Source organism: Penicillium cinerascens, assembly GCF_028974065.1.
Source record: "Penicillium cinerascens strain IBT 15544 chromosome Unknown contig_1_segment0_segment0, whole genome shotgun sequence".
Taxonomy (NCBI): domain Eukaryota; kingdom Fungi; phylum Ascomycota; class Eurotiomycetes; order Eurotiales; family Aspergillaceae; genus Penicillium; species Penicillium cinerascens.
Window position 1 is genome coordinate 451,477 of NW_026695287.1, and position 27,415 is coordinate 478,891.

Below are 27,415 nucleotides of genomic sequence, written 5' to 3' on the forward strand. Positions count from 1 at the left end.
CCCATACATTAATTGATTCAACCCTTGTCCTAACTAAAAACGAAGTTCCGTTTACTTTTTCTACAAAGTAGTTCTGGTGCATGATCGTCACCGTGCTAGTTGTTCGGCACGGGTCCAGATCGGCGGAATGATCGTGGATACGGTCTGGATTTCCTGGTGTCTTCGGGAAGAGCGACAGCCCTAGCCATAGCTATGCAGAAAATATTTGTTGATCGTACTGTAGGACCTATGCTACGACTATGTCTGAACAAGCACTATTCTATGTTTTGTTCGCATCCAATTTGAAAGTCATATCATGTCATTCATTGTTGCTTGGTGACTATAGTGTGGCTTACGTATGATTCAGCTATGCGAAATTCAACCTGTTCTAGTGCTGGCCTGTCAACTGGTATTCCATTCATTCAGTCTTACAAACTGTCTTCCTGCTCAGCAATGCATCTCGTGCATTTTGTTTCCCACTGCACCAACGTAGGAGTGCAACGTATCACATCATGGCGGTCTGTGGCATCCATTGCGATGATTTGCTCGTACTCATGCAGTACACACACACACACACACAATTCATTAACGCCCGGCGGCTGAGCCGAAAGGGCAACTATCACTAATCTACCAGTACATGCATGTTTGGGTATACGCCGTGTCTTCTTGGAGCCCATGTAGTATTTCCTTCCGTATTTGACAATTTAGTTTCCAATCTCATAGCTGGTCTCTGTGGGTTAGTATTGGTTAGTAGACTTGCTTGAAGGCGCTTCTTCAAGTGTTCAACATCCTATCTTCGGCAGTTGAAGCGCGTCTACCGTCTGTCACAAGGTGTTGGGGTTAGTATGGGGGGGGGGAAAGTATTCTATCTGCGTTCGTTGGCTAGGTCAAGTGGCCTCAAGTTGGCCCGTAGCGATGGCAAACCGTATTGAGGCTCGCACTGCTTCTAACTTCGGCTTCCAGTTTTGATCATCGGAGGGTGACTTCCCTCCCAAGAAGAAGGACATGTCACTTCGGTGAGTGTGGGTGCATTGCAGCATTTCCGTCCGGTGCGCGGTCTATTTCCGACATCGAAACAGAAAGTGGTCCACCGTCTCTCTTGCTTGTCCACATGCGTATTGATCTGTCTCGGCGGCATTGATCCGGAAGAGATATCCATTGAGTCTTGCTATGCCCGTGCGGAGCTGGGCCAGCACGCTCGCCTCTTTCCACGACAATCGGTCATATAGCTGTCGCGTGTGTTTTCCTGGGAGTGCTGTGTCCACTCGTCGGGAGTGTCTCCCTATGTTCTCGGGCAACTCGCTATTGGGGACTGCTTGGGCACGCGCAATCTTCAGAGTGGTCGATTTCATTTTGGGGACCTGTCCTTGCAGGATGGTATCTTCTTGCGTCGCGGCTCTCGCTTGCTCTTTCGCTAGCCCTAGTAGTTTGTTGTCATCGCTAGTGGGGATCCACCGGACGCTAATCTGATTTCCATGCCTCTGCAATCTGCTCATCAGCTTGTAGATTTGGCAGACAAATTCTTGACCCGACTGTTGTCGCGGGTTCTTTAACGTAAGAGCCACCGCTTTGTTGCTCGTGATCAGTGTGATCCTAAAGTCTTTTAATCCCACGAGTGTCTTCAGTGTATGCGCCATTGCCGCCAGCTCCGTAGAAAATGGATTTTGCTCTGTTCTCGCACTCAACGTGACGGACAAGGTCTTCAGTCTCACTTTCCGATAGCGTGGTGGTTGTTTCTCGATCGCCACTCCAAACCCGACCAGTTTATTCCGCGCCAAGCTGCTGAGCGCGATCTGCATTGACCCGCCTGGTATAGTTGAGCCCTCTGAGATGGGCTTATCATCAGTCTGCACGCGTGCTTCCTATGGTGCCAGTGTAAATGGGTTGATGGTTTCCAGTGATTCCATGTCGATGCTTTTCAGCGCGTCCGCTACTTGATATAGTGGTGAGCGGTGGTATCTCCTGAACTTCCGAATCCGATCTGTGTTTCTGCGAAGAGGATTGGTCTCTAGTAGTGTGTGGAGGTCTGCCTATATCTTTATGGCTCGTCTCCAGAATCGGTGTTGTGCCGTGGCAATGTGGGCCTCGGCCTCCGCTACGCTGGTCGCAACTGTAAGGAATGTTCCCATAATTGCTTGTGCTCCTACCCTTTGCACTCGGTTGATCGGTCCGATGTTCTTATTCTTGAATGCGTGCATCTAAACATTCGACGCATAGTCCACCACCGGAGCCACGGTCGCTGTGAAGAGCTGTCGTGCGGTCGCTGGGGAGAGGCCTTAGAGCCGTCGTAGCTCCATCGCGGCCTCCAGGCCCTTAGATGCTGCCCTTGTAATATGCTCCTTGTACTTCAGTCGCGTGTCCATCAGGACCCCCAAGATTTTGACCTTGTTTTTAGGCTCGACCGTCTGTCCCTTGACAGTGAACGGTTCTTGGTCGACTTTGCGAGCCTTCGGTGCGAAATATATAATGGCTGTTTTGTCTGCTTCAAAGGTTGCGCCGCTCCTCCTTTCCTAATCGAGCGCGTCATTGATGATTATTGCGATACCTTCCCGATTACTCTATACGGTTGGCCCTGTTACCCACGCGGTGAAGTCATCCACGAAGGTAAGTGCTCCTCCTTGGCCGTCTATCGGTCTCTGCACGAGGTCGGCGTTGAAGAAGAGGAAGAGAATCGGAGACAGGGGCGAGCCCTGAGGCAGTCTAGGCTGTGGTAGGTCCTGAACCTCCGATAGCTGCCTATTAATCTGGATAGCCGCCGTTCGTCCCGAGCAGAACGCCTCAACCCACCGAAGCAGAACTTCCGGTATGCCTCGCGCCTTTATCCTCTAGATTAATCGTTCCTTACAGACCCTATTGTAGGCCCCCTTGACATCAAAGCTGATCAGGCTCAGCACCCATCGTCCTCGCCACGCTACGTAGATTTGCTCCTGTAGGAGTAAGAGTGCTTGCTCCGCGGACCGCTGCTTTCGGGCCCCGAAGTGGCTGGTCGGGAGTAGGCTATAGGTCTCCACTGCGTGCGAGATCCTTTCTGCCACCACTGACTCCAGGATCTTGCCTAATATAGCGAGCAGTGAGATCGGCCTCTATGCCTTGGCAATGGTATAGTCTTCCTTGTTCGGTTTTCTCAGCGGAATGATCTTTGCGTGTCGCCACTGTTTCGGCAGCGTGCCTTCTTCTAATAACGCCTAGAAAAGATCGAGGACCTAGTGTTTGACCGTGGGCCAGGTCATCTTCCACACTATGGCTAGTAGGCCATCCTCACCTAGCGCCTTCTATAACTTCGTTGCCAGTAACTGCCGCTCCACCTCTTCCATGGTAATAGTCGGTATCTCCACCGGTGCTCTTTGTGGTCTAGTTCCCTCGTCGTCAATGCTGTCTGGTAGCGGTGGGAAGAATTTAGTCAGTAGTTCTTTCGCCTACTCCCCATGATCGGTGGTAACCGTTCTATCTGCTTTGACGAGCTGCGGTACCTTTCCGAAGGCTACGTCTTCCCCTGATTTCAGATACTTGGCAGCTTTCCAGATATTATCGTTGTTAGCCAGAAACTCGTTCTAGTGTTTCTTCTTTTGTTTCCGAATCGCGTCGTGGTATTGCTTCGCGGCGCTTGCAGCCATGTCCTCTAGCCGTGGCACCTTGCGCCCTGCCCGTCGCTCTGCGCGGGCGTGGTTTCTCCAATATATGTATATTTGACGAAGTTGCGTCAAGTCCGCCGTCCACCACCGCTTTGCGTGCGGTGACGGTTTGGCCTTCGGCGTCAACGCACGAACCGCTTCCGACACCGCGTATATTAGCCGATCGGTCTTCTGCTGCACGGAACCTTCCACCGGAGTGGTAGTTAGCGTGCTCGCGATTCTGGCATTGATCTCTTTCCACGGTGCATTCTTGAGCAGCAGTCTGTCTGTCTGCGTTAGAGCTATCCAAGGCGCAACAAAAACAGTCTCAATAGTAACATGATCTGAGCCGTGCCCCGTTCCGTGGACCGCACATTTGGTCATCGAGTCCGTCAGGTTTTCCGAGGCGAGAACGAGGTCGATCGTCGACTCGCAGTCCCCCGAATATCCTCCGCCGTACCATATCTTGGTGCCTCGTTTAAGCAGGCTGCTGAGTCCAAATTCATTCATAAGATCGATGATCGAATCCGCTTCGCCTTGTCTGACCGAGGACACCTCGTCTCCTCCCCACAGTTGATCATGGCGGTTAAAGTCCCCCATGATCATGATCTCCACCACCGTTCCCAAGTCTCGCCGTACTTTGGTGATCGCTTTTCTGAGGTGATCGCAAGTGTCGTTCAACGTAGCGGCATTGCCTCCTTCCACATAAACCGATGCTATCAAAATCCGTCGCTCAGGAAGCCGAATCACAGCCGCTGTTAGGTCCGGCGACTCGATCTGTACTTGCTCCGCTTCCACATCCTTATTTACCCACAGCATGCTCCGAACCGCCCATCTCCCTTCTCTCCACGTGGAAGGGACCATCTTAGTCCATTTATGATGTCCCATCGGGGTGGTCAAGAGCCGGCCTTGAATCCTCCTCGCCTAGGGTTCCTGGATCGCTAGTGCCACTGTGTTTGCGGTATCTTGGTCGTTCATGAGGCTTTCATGCACTTCACCCTGTTTCCTCACGTTCAGTTGCATCACTCGGAGCGTTTTATTCATTGCGTGGCGGATAGAGCTTCCGACAGTTTCTGCTGAACGATTCATGAGGACCCCCGCATGGAACGCACTTCGGAACTGTCTAGTCGCAGCTACTGTGACGATGGCCTTCTACGGCGCACTTTGCGCATCTCTGGGCATTCTTGCACTGAAAAGCCTTGTGCCCAATCTCCTGGCACTTATAGCATTGCATCGGTCGTGGTCGATGCTCGAAGGTGCTGGTCACGCCGGATTCTCCCCCAGCATGGAAGAACCCGTCGGCTAGCAGTCTCCGTGCGTCACTACCTTTAGTGAGGTAGACGACCATTGACCCATATGCTTTTGCGCTCTCCCTCTTGCTAAGCCATGCGATTTTCGCAACGGTGGCTTCGTTCTCCTCGCTGAAGGCAGCTGCTGCTCCAGCACGGATCTCATCTTTTTCATCCAGAACTGCGGCTTTGTTAACGCTGTCAACTTTGATAGGGTAAAGCTCATCCCGAAGCACCCGTGCCCCTGCACCAATTTGGGATTCCGCCACTTTCTTGATCAGCTGGTGCTCGGCTTCGTCGCGGCACGCTATTCTGATCCGGTTCGTGTTCTTCGGGTCCACAGTGACGGCGCGACAACGCCAATGCGTGTGGTCTGCCGTCGCTCGGATCTCTGTCTCGACTGCCGCCCGGATAGAGCCTGCAGACATCCTCTCGTTTTCGTTCTCTGCCATCCTGGAGGTGTCGATTGTGCAATAGAGCGTGTCGGTGAGCGTGGTTGGTGTTGTGTTCGATGTCGAGAGACTCCGTATATTACTCGGGTGGCTGAGCGGGGGAGTGCGGGCGACATCGGCATAGGACGGGGAACCTGTGAAAGCGGGAGCGCTGATTTCTTCACGTAGGGATTGGATTTCTCGGAGGATTTCATCGTGACCAGTCTGGGCGCACGCTTCGGAGTTGCACTGCGATGTCGGGGTCCTGTCTGTCAGGTTCTGTAGCTCGTGCCGGACCCCGGCGAGGGCAGCACCGAACTCTGCTTTGGCTTTTTGTAGTTCTTCCTTGTGCAACTCGTCTCGTAGTCTGATTTCTGTCCTGAGTTTGGCGATCTCTTTCACCAAATCGTTCACATCGAGGTTGTCGCTCTCGGTCGCGGAGTCATCCGAAGTTGCCCTATCAGGCTGAGATTCGGGTCCAGTTCTCTTCTTTTGCTGAGGTCGCGTCTGTCTCTGTTCATTGTCGATTTCTTGTTCTTGAGCATAGATTCTGGGTGGTCTGGTGATGCGTTTCGGTCTTGCCAGTCGCGGTGGCGAAGCTTCGCGTTCGTCGCGGTCGGGCGGTTCAGGGGTTCGCATCGCGGCCCGTCCCGCCATCACTCTCAATCAGTACAGGAAATCGATATTGTCGCCCCGTGGCACTCCGCAAAGCTCCAGAGTCGTTTTTCCTAGAAGTATACAGTGATATTCGAAATCAGTTTTACCTCCAACCTCTCTCTTCATTTCCCACGGGTCCATTACAAGTGCACTAGTCCGTATTAGGATATATTTCCGCTGGCCTTGCATTTGTCCATGTACCTTCGAGACCCACCGTAAATTACAGTAATCTATTCTCAAAAATTCTTCTCTGGGTGGTTTTATTATCTCCTCACAGACAGCGCAAGGGAACCCCAAATTTATCGAGCACTAATATAAGCGCATCGTGAAGATAACTTCAGTCATATTAATCGGGCAGCGGGGGTCACAAGAAAACCAGGTGCTCGTCCTCTGGAGTGTCTGTCGCTAGTGCATCGATTTAGGAACCGGCGTCGACACTTCAAAATTACGCCAAATTTCTGCGGATATTTCTGACCTTACGATAAGTCCCCTGCATTCGGCTTTTTTTCAACCGCCAGGTAATTCAAGAATGATATATAGCAGCCAGTCTACTATTTCATTTCGTCGATCTGAGTATTATCAGCTGGTTTATCTTCTCATACAAGTCATTCGTTCGATATGGCTTATGGATAATATCGTCCATACCAGCGTCCAGCATCTCTATTTGTTGAGTCGCCCTCACATTTGCAGTGACCCCAAGAATAGGGATATCTGCTGTATAGTCGCTACCAAGATTGCGGATTGCCATAGTTGCGGAAGTTCCATTCATAACTGGCATTTCTTGGTCCATGAGGATGCAGTCAAATTCATCACGTTGGACAGCATCCAACGCCTCTTGGCCGTTCGTCGCCTCCGAAACATGGAATCCCAAAGATTGTAGCTTCCGGGAAACAATTTGTCGATTGATTATATTATCTTCTACCACGAGAATATGTCGAGTTGCTTTCGTATCGGATTCCACTCCAATTGAGTCGGACGTTCCTGGGCTGTTTGATGGCTCGTCCACGTCGAGATCAGGGTGTAATATTTGGCGGTCGCTCGCAGAAGGCTCATCAGGCTTAGCTTGGTGGGCCAGTTCCAACGTATGCATATATTTGTCGTCACTCGCAGCCCCCGGGGATATCTCCGCAATGTGAGTGATAATGGGATCCTCTGGGATTTCGGGAGACTTCTTCCGACTGTTGACCCCGGTGGCTTTGTTGCTCAGCGCTTGGATGCCACCACATAAGTGCTCAATTTCGGATTCGTCATAATTAGGCAGATTGAGACTAGGTGGCTCAGTGTCCCGCCTGACCTTGAAGAAGAAACCAAACGTGCTCCCTTCCCCTTCCCTTGAGCTTGCGCCGATTTCTCCTCCGTGAAGGTGACAGAGCTTTCTGCTCACATTGAGGCCGAGACCGGATCCACCGTAAACGCTCTCAGTTCTCGGTGTTGCTTGGTTGAAGCGCTCAAAGAGCCGCTTTTGAGCTTGGTCACTAATGCCAATCCCGGTATCCTTCACTGCAACCATCACATACGCAACTGGGCTCTCCCCCCACTCAGGTGTGGTGGTGGCGTCTAAACGAAGTGCATGTTCGCCGGATTCGAAAAAAACAACATTGGGGGGGTAGGATGGCGGCCGCTTCGTGGAGGCGCCTATGGAGACTCTGATCTCTCTCTTGCTGTCCGCTCTGGCAGTGAACTTAATAGCATTGGAAACCAGGTTGATGAGAACCTGGCCCATCCGGCTGAAATCGGCTAACACCCACTCAATCCCGCAATCTGCGTAAGAATTGTCAAGTTTGTATTCGAATTGAATGTCTTGCTTCCGAAGCTCCGGCCGAAATATGGACATTGTCCGTGCCAAATGTCGTTTTGGCTGACCTCTTCGCGGTGATAAGGTCAACATCGATGCGTCTAGCTTGGAGAACGTAAGGACATCGTCGACAATCTTCTTTTGATGTGCAATGCAGAAGCTTATAGTTTCTGCTGCTTGTGCAATGTCTGCGACAGGTTTTTCTTTGTCCTTTACTGCTTCAAGTATATCCTCCGTGCAATGAAGAATAGCAGAAAGAGGATTTCGGACTTCATGACTGATCATATCAATGAAACGTTCCTGTTGTTGCTTGCGCTCTTGCGCCTCTCGTGCAATTTCCGCTTGCAGTAGCTCGGCTGTCTTTTCGTGGGTAATGTCTGCTATAGTGCAGATAAAGCCGCCATTGCTTAAATTGAGCCGGTGCAGATCAGCGTTATCTAATGGAGCCAACATCAGAACACGCCACAAAGGGATTCGGCTGCGAGTGCGGAATTCGATGCGTAGGGCATGCTTAGAGCGTGAGGTCTCGAAATAGGCAGTGGCTACCCGGTCATAATCTTCTGGGTGGATTGATTGTGACCAGCATTCAAATGATCTCGCACCGGAACAGGTCATAAGCTCCCGGAAACGCCGGTTCACCATGATTGACTCATCATTTTGATTGAGAATTGCAACGCCGGTTGGTAACATATCAGCAAGTTCCTGTGCAGAGAGACTCCCATCGAGAACAGTGGCCATTTTTATCCTGAATGCCTTTGAAGGCGGACCTCTGGTTTTCGAAAAGAGTAATAGGATCGAGTAAGCATATGCTTTGGCTACCAGCTAAAAAAAAAAATCGGTGGAGTGGGTGATTGGGGAAAGAACGAGACACCTTGAAAGGTGTGGTTTCAGATATGGGTGTTTGGGGTGTTTAATTTCGCTCATTTGGACATCGAACAAGCATTTCCCTTACGGCGACGGATGAGTTGCGGCTTGGATCGCAAAATGATGTCATCGAGGTTACCTTGACGCGGAATAATATCTCTCCTTAATTGCCCCACAAATATTTTATTGCCCGCCGTGCCGCCGCTAATTTGATTGGAAGGAAGAAAAACAGCACACCCATTTTGAGTCCACTCCACGGATTGAGGTCTAATTTTGATTCATGACTGGGATTGCCATCACTCAGTCTAACTATTGAACAGACAAAGGAGGAACTTTGGAGGCCCTGGACTTGGAAGAGCTTGGCAGGCCGTTGCGTATCTTGAACAAAGAAATGCGGACCCAATAAGTCATGCACCTGTTCTTTCTCGCAAAAGTGTTTTGTAAGGTTTCCACCAAATAAGTCGTCGGCATCCTCAAAGGAGTTCAGGGCACACGGACTGCGCCACATTAGCAATATTTTTCAGACCTTCAGTAGATTCGGCTCCTCCAAGGAATAATCCCCAGTTCAATTTTTGATAAGCGGTAATAAGATCTATTTATCTAATCGGATTGGCCACGTAGTTATAACAGCTTGGCACCCATAGCAAAGTTCCATGTGAAATGACGTCATTATACTTCCTTGATTTTCGTGATACTCGCCATACGTGGCCCAACCCGCGAAAGCGGTGAGGGCCAATATTCAGCTGGATTACCGTCAAGAAATAATCTGCAACCTGAGCCTTTATTCTTCCATTCAGCGAAAAGTCCATGCCAATTACACAAGCCCGACGAAATGGCTTCGAATTATATTGTAACTTAACTTCTCTTCCTCTCTTACGCTCCCCATTAATAAAGACAGGTAACCTTTCAAGACTCGGCCACCACTGAGCAGATCAATACCTACGTTCAACAGATTAACGGAGACGGTGGAACTGTAATCAACAGATTCCCAGACATGATCGCTAGAGGCTTCACGTATGTGCTCAATCTACTACAATGCTTCATCGGATGTTCTACTTATTTGCGTTCCAGTGCCTGTATAACAAATTCAATTCTCCAAAAGCTTCAGTCAGACCCTCTGATTGATCGTCTCACACCTGATAGCTCCTCTTGAGCTTGGGGTTGGCTTGCCCCTTCTGAGATACCTGCAAAGCCTGGCATCCTTTTTCATCGCATTCCTTATACTACGAAAATAACGTTATGATTTGTGGCTGCCTAATCACACTGACCACTGTGTTAGCTACCTAAGTGCCTTCTACTGTATATAAACTAAAATATTTTTTGCTTGAAAGCAAAATGACACTGGTAGAAGTTCTGTGAAGTAATTCACTACGAGGAGAAGACCGACTGAGCCCCCAAAGGTCACGGACAACACTTGATTGGTGGAGTTCGAAGAAATTGTTGATTTTCTTTAAGAGAGAAAACAGGAAGCTACATGTATAACACAAAGCCCAAATTGGGTTCCAATCCACTCGGTTCTTTGTATAAACACGGAATATTTCGCATGGTGCGGTTCTGTTCCTGATCTGCACCAGTCTTATATCAAAACTCTGATACCCGGGCATCCACCCGATGTCCGGCAAGAACCAGTTTACCTGCCCAGGAAGCAGGGTGAGCACTAACTATAACAGTGCAAGAATGCGGGAAACGGCTACCAATTTCCCATTCCCACGGATCCTCACGATCTACCTATAATCAACAAATGCTCAATTGGACATCCGCAGTAGTACTACTCAGTACGCAATCCCCTGCTCGGCAAAACCTAATATACACCTACAGTACCTATTTGCTGCTTGACAAGCTCATTCTACTTTCTTCTGTATCATGAAATCGGCGACGAACATTTGATTTAGGGGTAAACGTTCGCGCTGGGTCTATGCGGTGCGGTATTAAAAGGTCAGTTTGATCTCCACCGAGGAGCCGATATGGCCGCTACCGCCGCTGCCACCAGGGCTCGGCCCTTCGTAGATGTCGACAACCATGTCTTGACCTTCCGGAATGTGACGCACAACATCGTCATCGACCATAATCCGTATGCCGTTCTGGCTCATATGAAAAATGCGGACAACACATGCTGGATCGATGTCTTGCTTCTCGGAAATTTTCTTCATCAACTCCCGGGCGGTACGCTCAGTCAGGTAGATTGCACGGTAGTAGTCGGGAGGATGCTCTCCGTACCCCCGGAACCCGATATAGAAGCATGCGACTGTGAAAAGCATTAGCACCATAGATTACACTGTCCGCTATGAAAAACATACTCGGCTTGGGTGGCCGCTCCGCAGGTGGTCGGTATTTCCGATCGATGTCGACAGCCTCGATGAACCCCGTCGAGACATTTGTATTACCCGAGGTGGTTCTATGCATGATAGTCGGATTCTTCAAACTAGCTAATTGAGTGGTATCCATGCAAGGCGAGTTCAATGAGACATTGCCGGTCGGCGGAAGAATCAAGGACTCTATGGACTGCAAAATTCCGGTGTTTTGACGGCTGAGGGCTTCTGTCCTCACAAAATCGCTATCAACCGATAATCGGATTGGGTAGAGATCAGGATCATCTTCATCGTCGCCACCGAGAGCCAGAACGCTCACAGTGCGAGTGGACGACAACATGGCCTGTAACATGGACAGCTTGGCTTGCAGATCATCCGTTAAAGATATCTTATCCGGCGCCTCGTACTGTGAACTCATCGACCAGGCGCGCTTGTGCTTGGAAGCTTTCATAGGCTGAGCGGGACCCTTGATGCTGGCCACAGAATTGCTCCCGCGCCTGCGCTTGCCGAATCCTCCTCCCATTTTTGCTTCCGCAATCTGTTGCTTCAACCTTTCGACGGCCTTCGTGACATGGGCGACGTCATTAGACAGCTTGCGCTCGGCGCCGTGGTCGCGGAAGACTTTGACCTTGCAGTAGCACACCTCCGCTTCGCGTATCGCACCGACTTCCTCCCCTGGTGATAGAAGCTCTGTCTTCGCACATAGACGGACCGGAATGCCCCTGACACCCTTCGAGAGGCTAAAATCGGTGGAAAGGAAATTGAACCGCACGGGGATGGTGCAACCGGAAGGGCCAGTTACGGGGTCGGCGGTCCAGGTAACGCAGAAACCATCGAACGAAGTCTGCTCGACATGAACCTGGCGCTGCTTATAGTCGTCGCCCTTGCCTTGGAGTTGGTCCACGTATTCCACAGCCATAAGCTTGCCTCCGTTCTGGTGTGCCTCATTCGAACCGCGGCCTTCCTTCCATAATTGCCAACAAGCTGCCGGTTTCGACCTTTGCTCCTCCTCTTCAAAGGAAACTCGAACGAATGTTCGATATTTTTGCAGCTCAGAGCTGACAACCGGAGGATTGGAGTCCAGCACTGCGAGATCGTAGGCTTGACCCTTGTTGAGATAGGTCACTGGCATTTCCTTTGCATGCTTTACCATTGCGGTCGGAGCACGCAATGTTACATTATAACGAAAACTGAGACTGTGCTCAGAAAATAGCAAAACAAGGACGTCAATATTCTGACCGACTTACTTTCCATCTTCGGCACAGGACATGCCGCCCATGGCGCCAGCAGCCGAAAAGCCCCTAAAGAGTGTAATGGTTGATGCTTGATCCACCGGGATGTCATTGATAGTACCATCCGGAGATTCGTGCATAGTGTCGTAGCCCGAATCACGATGGATAAATGCGCTTGGTGCGTATGATTCCACCCCGCCATAGAGGTTCCTACCTGCCATGTGCTGGGCGAGGTACTGCTGATTGAATTGATCGAAATAGGGCTGGTGAGTGGGTTGTGTGCCTGCCATGGGATTCGAAAGGGAGAGCGAGGTGGTCATATTCAGATCGAGCGTGGGCGTGTGCAAATCGCCCGCCTGACTGTGGAAGACAGTGCCCCGTCCGCCCGAGCCAGGTGTGTAGAAATGACCAGCGAGGGACATCATCAAATCCGGGTTTATCCATGACGGAGTAAAATTGAGGTCTTGCAAGTTGCGTGGCGTTCGATCGTTCGAGATTTTCAAGTCGTGCTTATCCATTTTCAAGTCACCTTTCGGCCTAGATCCGTCATTTGTTATATGAGCTCCAGACATCACACCTAGAACCTCGCTGTCCGCATATTTTACTGGCATCATAGGATTACCCATTTCTCCATTCAAATCGCTATCCGGTCTGCTGTCGCCGTTTCGTTGGCGAATGATATCGGTGAAGATTTGTTGGAAGCGGTTGATGAACTCGTCATCAGGCTTTTGGGAGTTGTTTCCATATATGAGCAAATATCAGCTTTAAACCTTCACCAGCAGATAAATTTGCGCAGAAACCTTTTGCGAAGCATGGAGGACGAATTTACTGGCGGGTCGCGGTGGGGGCCGGATAAGTGTCAGGTAAGAGGGAGACGAAAGGCTGCAGACTTATGTGCAACAAGATGCAGACTGCGGGAAATAGACCCCGAGTGTTGCGCGCCGTGTGGTTCGCGCGTTCGCACTTTTTACCGCGATAAGGGGGAATTGGAGAAAATGTTCGAGACCAAGGGGTAAAAGAGGGGTGGAGCAACAGTACTGTATACGACGAGCGGGCTAGGAAAGAGAAGAGTAAAGACGGTACTGCCTGTGGGACCTTCCAATAAAGAGAGATCTCTACAACCAAATTAGACTGACATCAAGCCACAGTTCGAGGGGCGTGCACTCCTTAGAGGAATGAATGGGTGCGTGAATGTGGATGTGGAGTAGGAGGGAGAAAGATGGGAAATTTCGGAAGAGAGCGAGAGAAATAGTCTCGCAACCAGGAGCCGCATTGAGCTCCAGATTTACTGCGGTCCCTTCCCTTTCAATCCGGACTGTGCGCCTGGCGAATCAGAGCGCGTGCTTTTGGACATCCTAATATAATTATACACCTTTCTCTTGCATTATATACAGAATCTCAGCACTTTCATTCACATAATTGCAATGATAATACGAAGGCATCGCATATTCGGTTTTCCGCGTGCGAACGGCACGACACATAGTCCGAGCCGTCCGAGCTACCGTGCCAGCAGCCTGATTGGCGGGTACTCAGCCCAGCAATGAACAGTGCAGGACACGTTCTATTTTGTCCAACCACGTTGTATTCATGGGGGTCGTTACAGTGCGTTTTATCTCAGTATGGTTCTTTCGCGACCCTTGGAGCCTGATTGATTGCGCCAGTGCGATAAATATGTGACACCTTGTGTCTTATTGGTTGATCACTTCGCGGTATTCAGCACTTCTCTGCTGTAGCTGAGTACTCGCGGACAAAACCGCCGACCGTCATCTCCTTTCTTCGCTCTCTATTCGAGCTGCGCCCCATCAGGTCGACGATTTTTCTTCCTACGTCATATCGACATCTGTCAAGTAAACTGTTGAAACTGGCCTTTTCTTCAGAAGGAAAGCAGGGGTAGCTGCTACCTCCAACTGCTACTCCTCACTTCTGCCATAATGGCGCGTCGCCGTGTCTGGGTCAAACGCTCGACAGGTTCCGCCACCTTGGTATCGTGCCTGGAAAATGCAATTGTGGATGAGCTGCGCGACCAGGTGATATTGAAGTTTGCCAACTCCTTAGGGAGGAGTTTCGATTCTCCGGATATCGTGACGGCAATCACGCCTCGGGAGGGCTCAGACGTACAGGCCTACCCAAAGCGCCTTCTCGGCCCGGAGGAAGTACTGTCGTCAGTACTCGACATATACTATCCTGGTGGTCAGACTATAAAAGAAGCATTGGTTACCGACGCGCCAGTGATCTGGACCGCTAAGCCGTCGCCGCACCGTTCGGTCTGCAATCATCGCCATTCGGAGCCAGGCGAGTATAGCGACTGCTTCCCTCAAATACCACTTAATAAGAACGCGCCGAGTGCACTTGTAACGGGCGTATTAACCTCAGAAGCTGGGCCCAATCCGTCGATGAACTCCATACTGACCGTTGACGACTCTCCGCTGCCATCGCCTGTGACTAGTGGGATTCGGCATACCATAGATTCGCCGGGGATGCTCAGCCAAGCACTTGGCGTAGTAGGTATGTTGATATTGATACTTCATCATCCTCTGGCAGTCATAATGACTGGCGTCCATAGATTGCGGTGTACCTACCTATAGCCAACCTTCGCCCGCTGTTTCGGCCCCGACTATGCCCAGGCCACTTCCAGCACCAGCAGTGTCCCCCCAAGCCAGGACGCACATTCCTCCGGCGGAAGTCGCCACCCCACGTTCTCCCCACGAAAAAAGTCATGACCCGTCGCCACATGCAGCATTTGATGGCCTCATCGCCGGCACTGTCCCACCAATAAATGTTCTCATTGTGGAAGACAACATTATCAATCAGAAGCTTCTGGAGGCGTTTATGAAACGGCTAAACGTCCGTTGGAAGTGTGTGGCAGACGGTGAAGACGCCGTGCGAAAATGGAGACAAGGTGGGTTTCATTTAATACTGATGGACATCCAATTACCGATCATGAACGGGCTGGATGCTACCAAAGAGGTCCGACGACTCGAGTGGCTGAATGGAATCGGCGTCTTACCCAAGACCGTTCCAGGCTGCTCTGTTTCAGGCATCAACCCTACATTTCCACCATGGAAAGAGTCTAAACACCGGCACTTCTTAAGTGAAGAGGATGCTTTGGCCGATCGCTCTATGTTTCACAGCCCGACGGTAATCGTCGCATTGACAGCTAGCAGCTTGCAAAGTGATCGTCAGGAGGCACTGACTGCTGGCTGTAACGACTTCTTAACCAAGGTTTGTTTTGCTGGCCCTGGCCCCCGCTACCTCAGTCGCCACTAACCTCAATGAAAAGCCCGTGAGATTCCCATGGCTTAAGCAGAAGGTCACAGAATGGGGCTGCATGCAGGCACTGATCGATGTTGATGGCTGGCGGAAATGGCGCGGGTTCATGGACTCATCTCCCATCAGTAGCGAGAGCGCTAGCATTGACAACGAAGCTAGCCCCTTGCAAGTTGGAAATAACGGGGGGATTGTACCCCCAATGAAAGATGAGAATTTTAGCACCAAGACGGAAGAGAATCAGATGCAACCATGATGGAGTAAATACTGTAATTTACGTCGACTCACAGTAGATACTTCAATACATGCAGGTGGGCGGAAAGATTGCCTAACACGGACTAGCATGCTCCCAGCCCCAAGAGAACAAAGAAGAGAATATGGAGGTAAAACTGATTTCGAATATTGCTGTAATTTCAATTGTCCCTCGTGGAAAGTCACCTTCTCGTGGTGAGGGATGTCAGTAAGTTAGACCGCAAGGTCTGACCGAAGCTAAGAACTTTCTAAATCGAAACTCCGGCGGAAACCCCTTTATTGGTTGTGACGACGCGGTGGGAAGCTTTTAAAAGAACACGTCGACAACTTCGCAACGTCGACGAGCCTTCGAACAACCGACCTGCCTACCCATTTTCAACCTATACTCACTGAGTTTTATTCATAATAACTCACCTGCCCTATCGGTTCGATCGTATGTCGATTCGTCAGTCCTTCGTCTGCTATCTGGTGTTGCCGCCAGCGAGGCAGTCAGCTACTTCGGGCGTTAATATGAGAAGTACTCTGGGTAAATCGCTACTCAGGGAAGAGGTTCACGAAACTACATCGAGAATGGACACGTGGGGGGTCCGGTGTCACAGAGGGATGGGTTATTGCTTTTGGGGAGAGGATATGATGACAACAACAAGAAGAAATCGTTAAGGACATACCCGTATGGGCTAGAGGGGTTTTTGGCAGCTGGTTCAGCTTTTCCTCTCGAAAATGAGACTATGACAAAATGTATGCAGTGGAAAGATCAAATAGCGTATAGGTGCCCTCTAGGTTTGAAACCTTCGGGCGTAATGAATCGTGTGTGTGTATGTTCTAGCGGCATCATTCATTACAGAAAATGAAGCACCTTGCATTGACTCTGAAAAACTGCTACCTATGTGTCCCGTGGTCACATCTTTCTACGCTGCAGACAAAATTCCCAGTCAAACTAAACCACCGCCAGGAGATCCAGCAGCAAACAGCAGCCTCATCTAGGATCACCTCTGTGACTCTCACGAGGGGCTGCAGTTCCACGAGGGGGTGCAGTTCCACGAGGGGGTGCAGTTCCACGAGGGGGTGCAGTTCCACGAGGGGGTGCAGTTCCACGAGGGGGGGCATTTTCGTGAGGGGGCACATTTCCGTGAGGGTGACCAGTCTCACGAGAAGAAACACCTGTACCCGTAGCACGGCTTTGAGTACTCTCATTTCCACGACTTTCTCTACTGCTCCTTTCTCTTTCCTGTCTCCGCTGCTTCTTCTCCTTTCTCCTCATCTGCCTTCGCCTGTTTGAGTCTTCATTATCTGGTCGCGGAAGGAAGACTGAGCCACCACCAACCCGCCAATGAAGGATGTACCAGGTCCTTTGGCTGCGTAAAGACGGATTCGACAAGCGAACAGTGACATGTGGAACTGGGTTGGGGTCATGGGTACTTGTAGTGGGATGGAGACCGTTGCTAAACTGATTTAGTAAAGAAAAACTTTCACCATGGCAGCGTATCACTTACAGAACATGAGCCTGGTCAAAACCAAGTACAGTTCCATCATGAATCGCGAATTGGTGATTCGCGTTAATCCATTGTTGGAACTGGTTATGATAAAGACGGGGAAAGTTTTGGTCACAGTCAGGATCATAAATGACCTGAACGGACATCGTGAGAAACAGCCAGGGAAAGCTGAACAAGGCGTTCGTGTGTATATGCGGTCGCAAATAGCCAGATATCTGAGGGACGTGTGTGTGTTTAATTCTGGTGATACACCAGCAACATTATATGTTTAGCGTTGATCAACGAAGCCGCCAGCATGACGCCGACAGCACCTAGGTGAGCGCTTAATCAAACAAGAATTGTGTCATTAAAGCGCGCAACACCCACATTCGGTCGGGCTCGCGTTTCGAGTCAAACACTAGACAATTAGTATCCTATTCTTGGAACACGGGGTGAATATCGTTGGACCACAGAAATCGGTTCTAAAATGACTCAACATTCTAGTGTCGAAGTTATTTTGCGCGAGCGGCTATGAGTGCCCAAAGCGGTGTGCTATATATATCCAACCAAGGGTTCCGAGACATGGATAACTAACTTAGATTGTCGGTCGGATTAGTCATCACCGCTTGGCAGGCAATAAATTATCTCCGACGCATCACGACTTTTTTGATTGCGACGTTCGCCTCCTCCCCAAGCGCCTCCCTACCCCCGTCGACCTTTATTCTAAGATGGATCTATCTATATTCTGCCAAAGCAACCTTCTCTACACACAGGAGTCATTATCAAGATACCAGCCTGGTGGATATCATCCAGTCAACCTTGGAAATACTTTTAAAGATGATCGTTACAAGATACATCACAAGTTAGGATGGGGTGGCTTTTCCACAGTATGGCTTGCGAAGGACAAAGAGTCAGTTTATCCCTGACTGACTTTGCTCATTCCTAGCTAATCTCACGCCAGTCGCAATCAATGGGTCTCGTTGAAAATCATGACCGCAGATTCATCGGTATCGCGAGAGCTGCAAAATTTGAAATATCTGGAAAGGCATTCCCAAGGAGAGCTTTCTTCAAATTATGTGGTTCAACTGCTTGATGCCTTCACCCACGAAGGCCCTAACGGGGTCCACCAATGTCTTGTATTTGAATTACTTGGCCCTTCAGTTGATAAGGTCCTCGCAGACTACCATGAGAGCCACGACAAGCTCTGCTCGGAAACCGTACTCCGAATGTCTACGCAGCTTTTGAAAGCCGTCAAATATATTCACAGTGCCGGCATGTGCCATGGAGGTGAGGTCGCTTCCCCCTCTACATTTATGCGCGAGTCGGTTCCATTGTACTCACTTCCTATTAGACATTAGTGGCCGAAACATCGCATTTAGTTGCACTCATTTGTGGAAACAGACCGAGGAGCAGCTTTTTGATGTTCTCGGATTCCCGGAAGTTGAGCCGCTGACCCGGGTTGACGGGACGCCTTTAAGAAATGGATTGCCGTCCCAGCTGGTCAAAGCAGCAGAATGGGATGACTGGATAGACGAGGACGACGAAGATATCAGACTCTTTGATTTTGGAGAGGGATTCTTCCAAGGACAGGAACCTAAAAAGCTGGCCCAGCCAGGTTCATTGAGGGTACCAGAGACGATTTTCACGGATAGTTTTAATTATCGGGTCGACTTATGGCGCACAGGTTGCATGGTACGTCAACATATCTTTCCTTGAAGCAGACATACTCACGGAGATATGGATTGTAGATTTATTCTTTCTTATTCACGACATGGCCATTCTGGTATCTTGGCGAGGATGAAGTCCTCGTTTTCCAAATGATTGGCTTTGTGGAGAGGTTGCCGTCCGAGTGGGAGTCTAAGTGGACATCAATGTTGATGAGGTCTAGCCATGATCTGGAATTAGAAGAAGGTAAACAAACTGATGCCCAAATAAACCTGTTGCTAATTTTGCTCAAAGATTACGGAACGTCGAAGCTTGAACGGAAGTTTGCTGGGTTGGTGCCTAATCCAACACTTAAACCTCTACTTCATGTGATTCAAGGATTGATGCGATTTTTACCGTCTAGTCGCCTGACTGCAGAGGACGCACTTGATTTGCTTGGCAACGCTCAGGAATAATGACAAATAGATCGCTCGTCTACTATGAAGAGGAGCCGCCTCATCCAATACGGCAAATACATCCAACACATACCAAAAACGTTTTTCTATACCATTTCAATAACAGGTATCTCTTTCTTCACGTTTTCAACCCAGTCACGAATATTTTCCACAAAACTCCGGGCAATTCCGGGCTTGACCCCTTTGCCGACGAAGAATTCTGGGTTTTGATCCTTGTAAATGTGTTCAAGTTCAAAGCCATCTGACAGCGTTATCTGACACGCTTGTCGAAATCCAGCTTTGAGGGTATCATCGGTTACATTCGATGCAAGCCACTCACCGTATTCTTTGACAGCTACGTCTTTGAACCCGGGAATCTTCAATGGACCCACAGCTCTCAGCCCCGTGGCATCACCCAAGCTAGTGGCCGATTCAGTGGGATGGGACGAGTGAACATTGATGTTGATGGGTGGGTACGGCGATCCACCCCGAAGAATGTCACCACCTTTGCGCTTTTCTTTCTCCTGCCTCTGCTGCTCCTCCATGTAGAGCTCATCCCGGATTTCATCTGGAACGTCTTTGTGCGTCTCCAGGACACCACCTTTCTCGGCGTAAGTGACCAAACGCCTAAGAGTTTGCGTTCGGAGTCGATAGTGCTTTTTCCCCATTGGATCCAGCCAACAGTACGGTCCTAAGTGGCAAGCAGCCGAATCACATTTCATCAAGTCATAGACTCGGCGCCAAATTGATTGCTGGCCGCATGCATTTTCTTCAGCATCTAGCTGGGCATCTCGATCATCAAGCATCTTTCGTGTGACGGAAGATTTACCTCTCTTGTCCCCTTTCCGTCCAGTGGATGAAGAAGTGCAATCCTCTACATAGTTGAAACAGACCCTCAGCGTGAGTCTCTTTCCACGACAGAAATGACTCGACCACACCCGCAACTGTTTCTCGATTGAAGCCCAAACAATTTCGGTCTTGTTGAAGCGCTTAGTCAAATCACGTTGGGAACGATCATTAACTGCCACAACAATCGCCGTGTCATCCACCCTGACCCTCTTATTGCGGGTGATTTTCTCTCGAAGGACGGTTTGTAGCTTCTTTTCCAAGAACAACCGCCAGTAGGCGCTTGGGGCCAATACCAGGTCTTCTTCCGTGTCCTTTACCACGGCCTTGTTGTTGAGGGTGACACGCCATTCTATGAAGTAGTGGATACAGCTTGGCGGATCCTCGTCGTAGATCTTATCCGCATCCCACTCAGATTCCTGCATCAGAGGTATAGTATTTGGTTGAGGTCGGCCTGCGGGGTTGGGTTCATCTTCGAGCGAGATAGACGGCGAGGGACTACAGTCGGACTGTCTAGCATAAGGGCTGCGGAAATTTCCCGGGGTAGGGGCATATTGTGAATCTTGTTCCCATAGTTCGAGCTCTTGGGGCTGGGACATGTAATCATCGTGGTATGGGCTGCCGTGCATATCTACACACGATCAAGTCCCTGGAGGTCTGTCAGCATACGTGGGCGGTACCAGCTGTGAGTAGACGCCCAATGAAAGCGACGAAAGCGAGCAGGAGCCGTGGGAAGCATGAACGAGAACCATATTAGCCTACCGGGGTTAGTCTTCTATAGCAGTGGTACAGCTTTCGTCATATACGAGGTACTGTAGACGAAGACGAAGACTACGGAGACAAATGGAAGAAAGGGAGTGGGCGTGGATCAAGCCAGATTGCCAGATCTCCCCCTCCCCCTTTTTTCCTTCCCCCTTCCCCCTTCTTTCTTCTTGATCCTGCCCTAGAACTTTCCATGGGAGAATACAGTAATTTACAATGACTCATTGGAAATTACAGCCAATACGTTCTATACCACCATCCTCTCGGCAGGTGTTGTTTTCGTAGTAACCTTATATGGCCTAGCGTCGTTAATAGGTACGGGCCGAGAAACAAGGCGTGTTTTGTCTGAGGGGTAATCTGTTTTCGAATTCTGGTGTATGGCCAAGAGGCGTTTCGGCAAGTATAGTCTGCCTAATGCCGGAACCCGTAATTACGGTAATTCGGGTGATCTACAGAAATACACCAAGGAAAGACGGTGGGGACTTTGACTGGCCGAATTCAGTTTAGCGCGATCTGGGTGGGGCGCTGGGAAAGAAAGCCAGTGTGTCCGAGGGGTAATCTGTTTTCGAATTCTACTGTAAGACAAGCTCTGTAAAAATTTACATTGTCAGCCTCGTTGTACTGTACGTGACATCCTCGTTTGTTTATATAGATTGCCAGATAGCTTTTCTCAACAGCCATCCGTATCATCGATCTTGTACTTGTTGGCTTACCATACCATGGGTATTATTGCTTCCCAGGTTCAGCCAAGGCAATGATAACCCCACCAATGGTCAAAACAAGACCAAAAAACCCTGCCAAGGGAAAAGCGTCGTCGTCTCGCACTGGAGACTCCTGGTACGCACAAGTCACTAGTGTCAGCCCACACAGTAAGAATGCGCATGCTATATCCTTCACTGCTTGCGGGTGCCAGTGAGAGTAAGACCCCTTGGTGAAGAAAAAGACCGGGGTCACACAAGCAATGACAAAAGTCCAATAGGTGATAATCCCCCAGGTGGAGGCCCGCCACTCAGCGTATTTATCTTCACCAACGCTCGCATAAAGGAACGGCCCAATTTCCGCTCCAAAGACCCGAACGAAGTCCTGCTTAGCGCCACTATATAGGCCGCTTCCACGGCCAAAGCGCCATAGGTCGGCAGTGGTTTGGGCGAATTCCAAAGAGACATCGTGTTTTTTGACGAGAACATCAGCCAAATAGGCCCTGACTTGGTCAGGCCCGGCGCCTGGAGGGGGAAGTCCAGTCATAAGGAGAGTGGGTCGTGTGAAGTCCAGTGCAAAGGCGGTAAATAAGCTTGGCTTAGGATTCCTTGCCTGTGGGGACTTTTCTGAGTGTACCCAGGGCGATCACGCTGCTCTGTGAGAGAGAAAATGGATTTTGTGGTGCGGAGGTGGTCTTAGCAGGGGGGGCTGTGAGAGAATAGAACGGAAGAATTGATTGTCCTTTCCGGAGAGTGTAGAACTCCAGCTAAATACTAACGTATTTCCCAAGCGAGCCGCCCACCCAAGCGAGCCGCCCACCCCAAAACACCATATCAAATGCTGTTTTTTACAACCTTATATCTCAACAATCGGGGCTCTGATAAATAGCAAACTCTAAGGCCATGTTCTTTACAGTAAACATAGTACTTGGATGGAGTCTAGGAAATTTTGGTAGGGGAATATATATATTTCTGGTTTATTTAACTAAATTACAACGTAATTTATGGTATTGTGAGTATACGACATTTTGATCGGCTTGAAATTAATATCCACAATAAAGAATGCTTATCAATACTAGTATACTTATATTGGAATAAATTAGAGTTTTGGTTGTTGAGATATAAGGTTGTAAAAAACAGCATTTAATATGGTGTTTTGGGGTGGGCGGCTCGCTTGGGAAATACGTTAACGTATTTCCCGGTTGACCTGCGCACCCGGTTGACCTGCGCACACCGCCCGAAACGCGTCGCGTTTCCACACCTACTTTCTTTAACCATCTACTATGCCACCAAAACGCGGTCAAAACGCTCCAAAATCACTAGAACGTGAGGGTAAAACCCTTCTAGCTATCCAGGCCTATAAAAATGGCCAATTTTCCTCTCTTCGCGCAGCGGCTCTTAAATACGGTGTGCCTGAAACTACAGCACGTACGCGTATGAATGGAACACCCTTTCGCGCTGATAAACGCCATCCACGACATCTATTGACCCAAACCGAGGAAGATTCGCTTACACAATGGATACTCTCTATGGATGCACGTGGAGCAGCGCCTAGGCCAGCTACTGTAGGAGAAATGGCCAATATTCTCCTCGCAGCGCGTGGCCCTACACCATCACCTACAGTTGGCAAAAATTGGCCATCAACCTTTATTAACCGCCGGCCAGAGCTTTGTACGCGATTCTCGAGACGATATGACTATCAACGCGCCTTAAACGAAGATCCAAAGGCCTTACGCGCGTGGTTTACGACTGTACAAAGCGTTATCGAAGAGAACGGTATCCAACCAGAGGATATCTATAACTTTGATGAGACAGGCTTCGCGATGGGCCTAATCGCTACAGCTAGGGTTGTTACCCGCGCTGAATACTACGGTCGGCGAGCTATTTTACAAGCTGGAAATCGTGAATGGGTCACTACAATTGAATCAATCAACGCTACTGGTAGGGCGTTACCGCCCTGTGTGATATTTAAAGGCAAAAACCATATTGGAGGATGGTTTGATGGCCTACCGCGTGATTGGCGTATTGAGGTCTCGCCGAATGGCTGGACTACCGATGAGATTGGCCTACGCTGGCTAGAAAAACACTTTATTCCTGCGACCGCTAGGCGTACGCGTGGAAAATATCGTTTGTTGATTCTTGATGGCCATGGTAGCCATCTTACAGCGCAATTTGATCGAATCTGCACTGAAAACGCAATTATTCCGCTTTGTATGCCAGCGCATTCATCACATCTCCTACAACCTCTTGATGTAGGTTGCTTTGCTGTATTGAAACGCGCCTATGGCCGCCTTGTGGAGAATCAAGTGCGTCTTGGCTATAATCATATCGACAAGCTCGATTTTTTAATGGCCTACCCTGAAGCGCGTGCGGATACATTTAGGCCAGAAACTATTCAAAATAGCTTCGCAGCAGCTGGTTTAGTGCCATTCGACCCAGAACGAGTGCTTTCAAAGCTTAATATCCAGCTTCGGACGCCTACGCCTCCTAATAGCCGACCAAGTAGCAGATCTAGCGTTTTTACCCCAAAAACGCCTAGAACAGCTATTCAATTAGAGAAACAGGCTAAAGCGCTTAAAGATCTACTTAAGCAACGTTCAAAAAGCCCACCAAGTCCTACCAAAACTATGCTTGACCAAATTATCAAAGGCCACTCTCTTGCTTTGCATCACACAGCACTACTCGCGAAGGAAGTTAGTGATCTACGCGCGCATAATGAGAAAAAGCGGCAGAAACGCGCACGATCAACTAGGCAGATAGCATATCCAGGTGGCCTAACAGTCGCTGAGGCCTCACAGATTCTACAGCCTCCTACACAGGCTATAGAGCGCGTTAAATCGCCTACGCCTACGGCCGTTCAACAGCCTAATTTACTACCTCTGCCAGCCAAACGTACTCAACCAAAGTGTTCTGGGTGTGGAGATATAGGGCATAAGATCAATTCATGTAAAAATCGATAGGTTTTCAATATATTATGGCGTTTAGGTGGAAAAAATCCTAATTAAAAATACAGTGGTAGGCGGTGTGCGCAGGTCAACCGGGTGCGCAGGTCAACCGGGAAATACGTTAACTGCTAGTTGCTTATGTAATATATCCCGTACGGGAATACGGAATATAGTATCTCCATCCTCCGGTTGGCCCTGGGGACCACAGCTGGGTGTTATACGCTGCACGTGACTCAGAATAGTTTGTGGCTTGGGACTCTATCATTTCTCTGGCAAAGATCACTAAGTTAGGACTGAGAGTCCTTGTTTAGCCTATTTGTCTTGGTATAGGTGAGGGCAGCCAAGGAGGGGCAAGCAGGCAGCAGTATAGTAATTTCGAGTAAAATACATCATTCAAGGTCTCAGGCACGTCTTGTATAATACAATGTCTATTTTGAGAAGTGGAGGGTCTACGACCATACCGTATTTGGATTATGGCGTTCCAGGTTAGGGTTCGGGGATTAATCCGTGAGAGTATGTTGGTATATCTGATTTCGAACATCGCTGTAACATCTTCGATAACTAGGAATATAACAGGGAACAATGGTACATCCGAGAATTATCAATAGCATCAATTCATTGTGACATCGCCAAAGTCAATCCAATCATCAAACAAATTGTCAGACCTCGTTCCGTCTCGAGCCTTTCTCTTTCCTTGCTTCCTTATACTTTTGTGGCCTATGTGTATATATTGCATCGTTTACCGCCTGTCGGGACTCAAAGACTCAACCACCTAACACTTCTATTTTCAATCCTGCATGGCGAAAATGGCCTTTGGCACTCTCTTCTTTTGCACCCACCACATTGATACACCATTCGAGGAATGTATCAAAGCCTTGACCGGGGTCTCTCTCATAACGACTCCAATTACGCTTGATAAAACCTTTAAGCTCAGCAAAAAACTCTTCAATTGGGTTAAGGTCAGGCGAATAGGGCGGCAGATAAACCAATTTCACCCCAGCATCCACGCACATTTGTGCGAGACGCTCTGAGTGATGAAATGATGCGTTGTCCATCACAAGAACGGATTTAGGTTCTGGCCATCTTCCACAATGCTGGAGTAGCTGAGCTATGAAGTCCTCAAACACGATAGCATCCGTAGAGCCGCGGAAGACTCGCGAGAGGACGATCCCATCTTGGGTATACGCGGGTAGTATCTGATATCGCTGGTCGCGGTGGAACTGAGTAACTTGCAGAGGAGCTCTGCCAAGAGGTGCCCAACCGGTTCGCCTGAATCCGACCCGTTTATCGCAACCAGATTCATCAACATATATCAGGTGATAAGACTGAAACTCCGACAGATTGTGTAGGTAGTAGTCTCTCAAATCCGCGTTCTGCTCTTTAGCGCGCTGCCGCGCTGCCTTTTTCGACCAACCTGTTGTTACAAGGGCTCTTCTAATGCTGGAGGTTGTAACCATGGTTCGAAACTCATCCCACAGGAAGACAGCCATCTCATCGAGATAGAGACCTGGCTTTTCGGAAAGGTGTTCACAGAGAGCTTTTATCATTAGCGGTGTCACGGTTCGTTTTCGGCCAGTTCGAGTTTGGGGAGCATAGATAGTTCCAAATTGGCGTAGGTTTCTGCGAATATTTATAACCGTAAGCTTGGTACATTCTGCTTCTTCGGCCATCTGAGACGTGGTAAAAGACTGGCTCTCTATCATATCACGGATCAGATGAAGCTTCGAAGTAGGAAGCCTAGGAGCCATGTCGCTTGGAGTGGTCTCGGATACTAAGTTTCGAAGACAGACGGGTGGTGAGTGGGAAAGGAAATATGGCCCCTGCCATGGAATGGAGAGGGGCGCACCAGATAGCGTGCGTATAGCACTTTCGTGTAAAATACATCCTCTGTTGTCGAACCATGGTATTATGAAAAATACCTACTAAATTAGAAAGCGGTCTGAAAAGCGGAGCCTCCAAGGTCTATCCTATCAGGACTCACTGCCGCTGGATCTATTTTCCGGGAACCAAGTCGCAAGAGTGAAATGGTATAACTGATTTCGAATACTACTGTAACCGTTGGTTAACCGCAAACTGACGGTCTTGGTCTTGGTTAGCAAAGTGATAACCAAGACCAAGACCATGCCACAATCTACGAGCAAGCAGGCGGAAGAGAATTGCAGGTATGAAAGAAAGTACACAGAAATACGAAGACGTGGCTATAGGAAGGAAGGTAGGTATGTAGGCGAATGGCACAAGCACGCAAGCAGAAAAATGAGAGGAATCAAAAATGTAAACCAGACTAGAACTGCAGCAGAAAAGCCTCGTCAAGGATTGATGCACAAGAGCAAGCCGAATATCGGCGGGACCGAACAGAAAGGCCAAATCGGGAAGCGAATGAAGGCCAATTGCAAGAGAGGAAGCAAGAGGAAGTTGCCAATAAGGAAAAGAGGGCGACAACCAACTAGAAGCGAGAAAAGGCCAGGAAAAAACCGAAACGGGAACGAATCAGAAGCCAGAGCAACGACGAGTTTGGCAGTCGAGGTTTCGCGGCAGAACGTCGCACGGCTCACGTGGGGACATGGCCGAAAGTAACCCCTTCACTCGTTCCTCGTTTCAGGGCAATGTTTTTCTAACAAGGGTACTCCCTGGCCACGAAGGTAAACCCTTCCTCTCACTACGTTCGTTTCAGGGCAGGGACCCGCGGGCGGAGAATCCCTTTCTCTCACTTCTTTCGTTTCAGGGCAGACAAGCTGCTTCCTTTTGCAGACGCGCACGTACATGCACGTTGATTAGAACCCTTTCTCTCACTTCGTTCGTTTCAGGGCATTAACATACGTTTGATAACAGTTATCATGGCGTAATTGGCTGTACCCGACGACGACTCCTCCACAGTAATTTTCTCTCTTTGACCGGGTTCTTGGGTTC

The 27,415-nt window shown here is 49.4% G+C and overlaps 9 protein-coding genes across 9 annotated transcripts; 2 read left to right on the forward strand and 7 right to left on the reverse strand.

Moving 5' to 3' along the window:
* Window positions 1-1,037: 1,037 nt before the first annotated feature.
* On the reverse strand, window positions 1,038-1,778 carry N7498_001737 (uncharacterized protein; the record flags this gene model as incomplete). The annotated part of the gene is made up of 1 exon (XM_058448799.1): window positions 1,038-1,778. The coding sequence occupies one exon, from the start codon at window positions 1,776-1,778 to the stop codon at window positions 1,038-1,040; it is 741 nt and encodes a 246-aa protein (XP_058311143.1).
* A 1,752-nt stretch (window positions 1,779-3,530) lies between these two features.
* On the reverse strand, window positions 3,531-4,478 carry N7498_001738 (exonuclease/endonuclease/phosphatase family protein; the record flags this gene model as incomplete). Its single annotated transcript, XM_058448800.1, has 1 exon — window positions 3,531-4,478. The coding sequence occupies one exon, from the start codon at window positions 4,476-4,478 to the stop codon at window positions 3,531-3,533; it is 948 nt and encodes a 315-aa protein (XP_058311144.1).
* Window positions 4,479-4,713: 235 nt separating this feature from the next.
* Window positions 4,714-5,949, reverse strand: N7498_001739 (uncharacterized protein; the record flags this gene model as incomplete). The annotated part of the gene is made up of 1 exon (XM_058448801.1): window positions 4,714-5,949. One exon carries the CDS (start codon window positions 5,947-5,949, stop codon window positions 4,714-4,716), a length of 1,236 nt encoding a protein of 411 aa, XP_058311145.1.
* A 574-nt stretch (window positions 5,950-6,523) lies between these two features.
* On the reverse strand, window positions 6,524-8,500 carry N7498_001740 (putative sensor histidine kinase/response regulator; the record flags this gene model as incomplete). The annotated part of the gene is made up of 1 exon (XM_058448802.1): window positions 6,524-8,500. One exon carries the CDS (start codon window positions 8,498-8,500, stop codon window positions 6,524-6,526), a length of 1,977 nt encoding a protein of 658 aa, XP_058311146.1.
* Window positions 8,501-10,554: 2,054 nt separating this feature from the next.
* N7498_001741 (uncharacterized protein) lies at window positions 10,555-12,892 on the reverse strand (the record flags this gene model as incomplete). The annotated part of the gene is made up of 3 exons (XM_058448803.1): window positions 10,555-10,871; window positions 10,924-12,125; window positions 12,183-12,892. Coding segments are annotated over 3 exons (2,229 nt in total), but the record flags the coding sequence as incomplete, so codon positions are not given.
* Window positions 12,893-14,098: 1,206 nt separating this feature from the next.
* N7498_001742 (response regulator) lies at window positions 14,099-15,690 on the forward strand (the record flags this gene model as incomplete). The annotated part of the gene is made up of 3 exons (XM_058448804.1): window positions 14,099-14,672; window positions 14,731-15,389; window positions 15,448-15,690. 3 exons carry the CDS (start codon window positions 14,099-14,101, stop codon window positions 15,688-15,690), a joined length of 1,476 nt encoding a protein of 491 aa, XP_058311148.1.
* Window positions 15,691-16,943: 1,253 nt separating this feature from the next.
* On the reverse strand, window positions 16,944-17,325 carry N7498_001743 (uncharacterized protein; the record flags this gene model as incomplete). The annotated part of the gene is made up of 2 exons (XM_058448805.1): window positions 16,944-17,133; window positions 17,180-17,325. The coding sequence occupies 2 exons, from the start codon at window positions 17,323-17,325 to the stop codon at window positions 16,944-16,946; spliced, it is 336 nt and encodes a 111-aa protein (XP_058311149.1).
* Window positions 17,326-17,886: 561 nt separating this feature from the next.
* N7498_001744 (uncharacterized protein) lies at window positions 17,887-19,278 on the forward strand (the record flags this gene model as incomplete). The annotated part of the gene is made up of 5 exons (XM_058448806.1): window positions 17,887-18,068; window positions 18,120-18,445; window positions 18,510-18,850; window positions 18,907-19,069; window positions 19,118-19,278. The coding sequence occupies 5 exons, from the start codon at window positions 17,887-17,889 to the stop codon at window positions 19,276-19,278; spliced, it is 1,173 nt and encodes a 390-aa protein (XP_058311150.1).
* Window positions 19,279-19,364: 86 nt separating this feature from the next.
* N7498_001745 (uncharacterized protein) lies at window positions 19,365-20,855 on the reverse strand (the record flags this gene model as incomplete). The annotated part of the gene is made up of 2 exons (XM_058448807.1): window positions 19,365-20,721; window positions 20,773-20,855. 2 exons carry the CDS (start codon window positions 20,853-20,855, stop codon window positions 19,365-19,367), a joined length of 1,440 nt encoding a protein of 479 aa, XP_058311151.1.
* Between the last annotated feature and the right edge of the window lie 6,560 nt (window positions 20,856-27,415).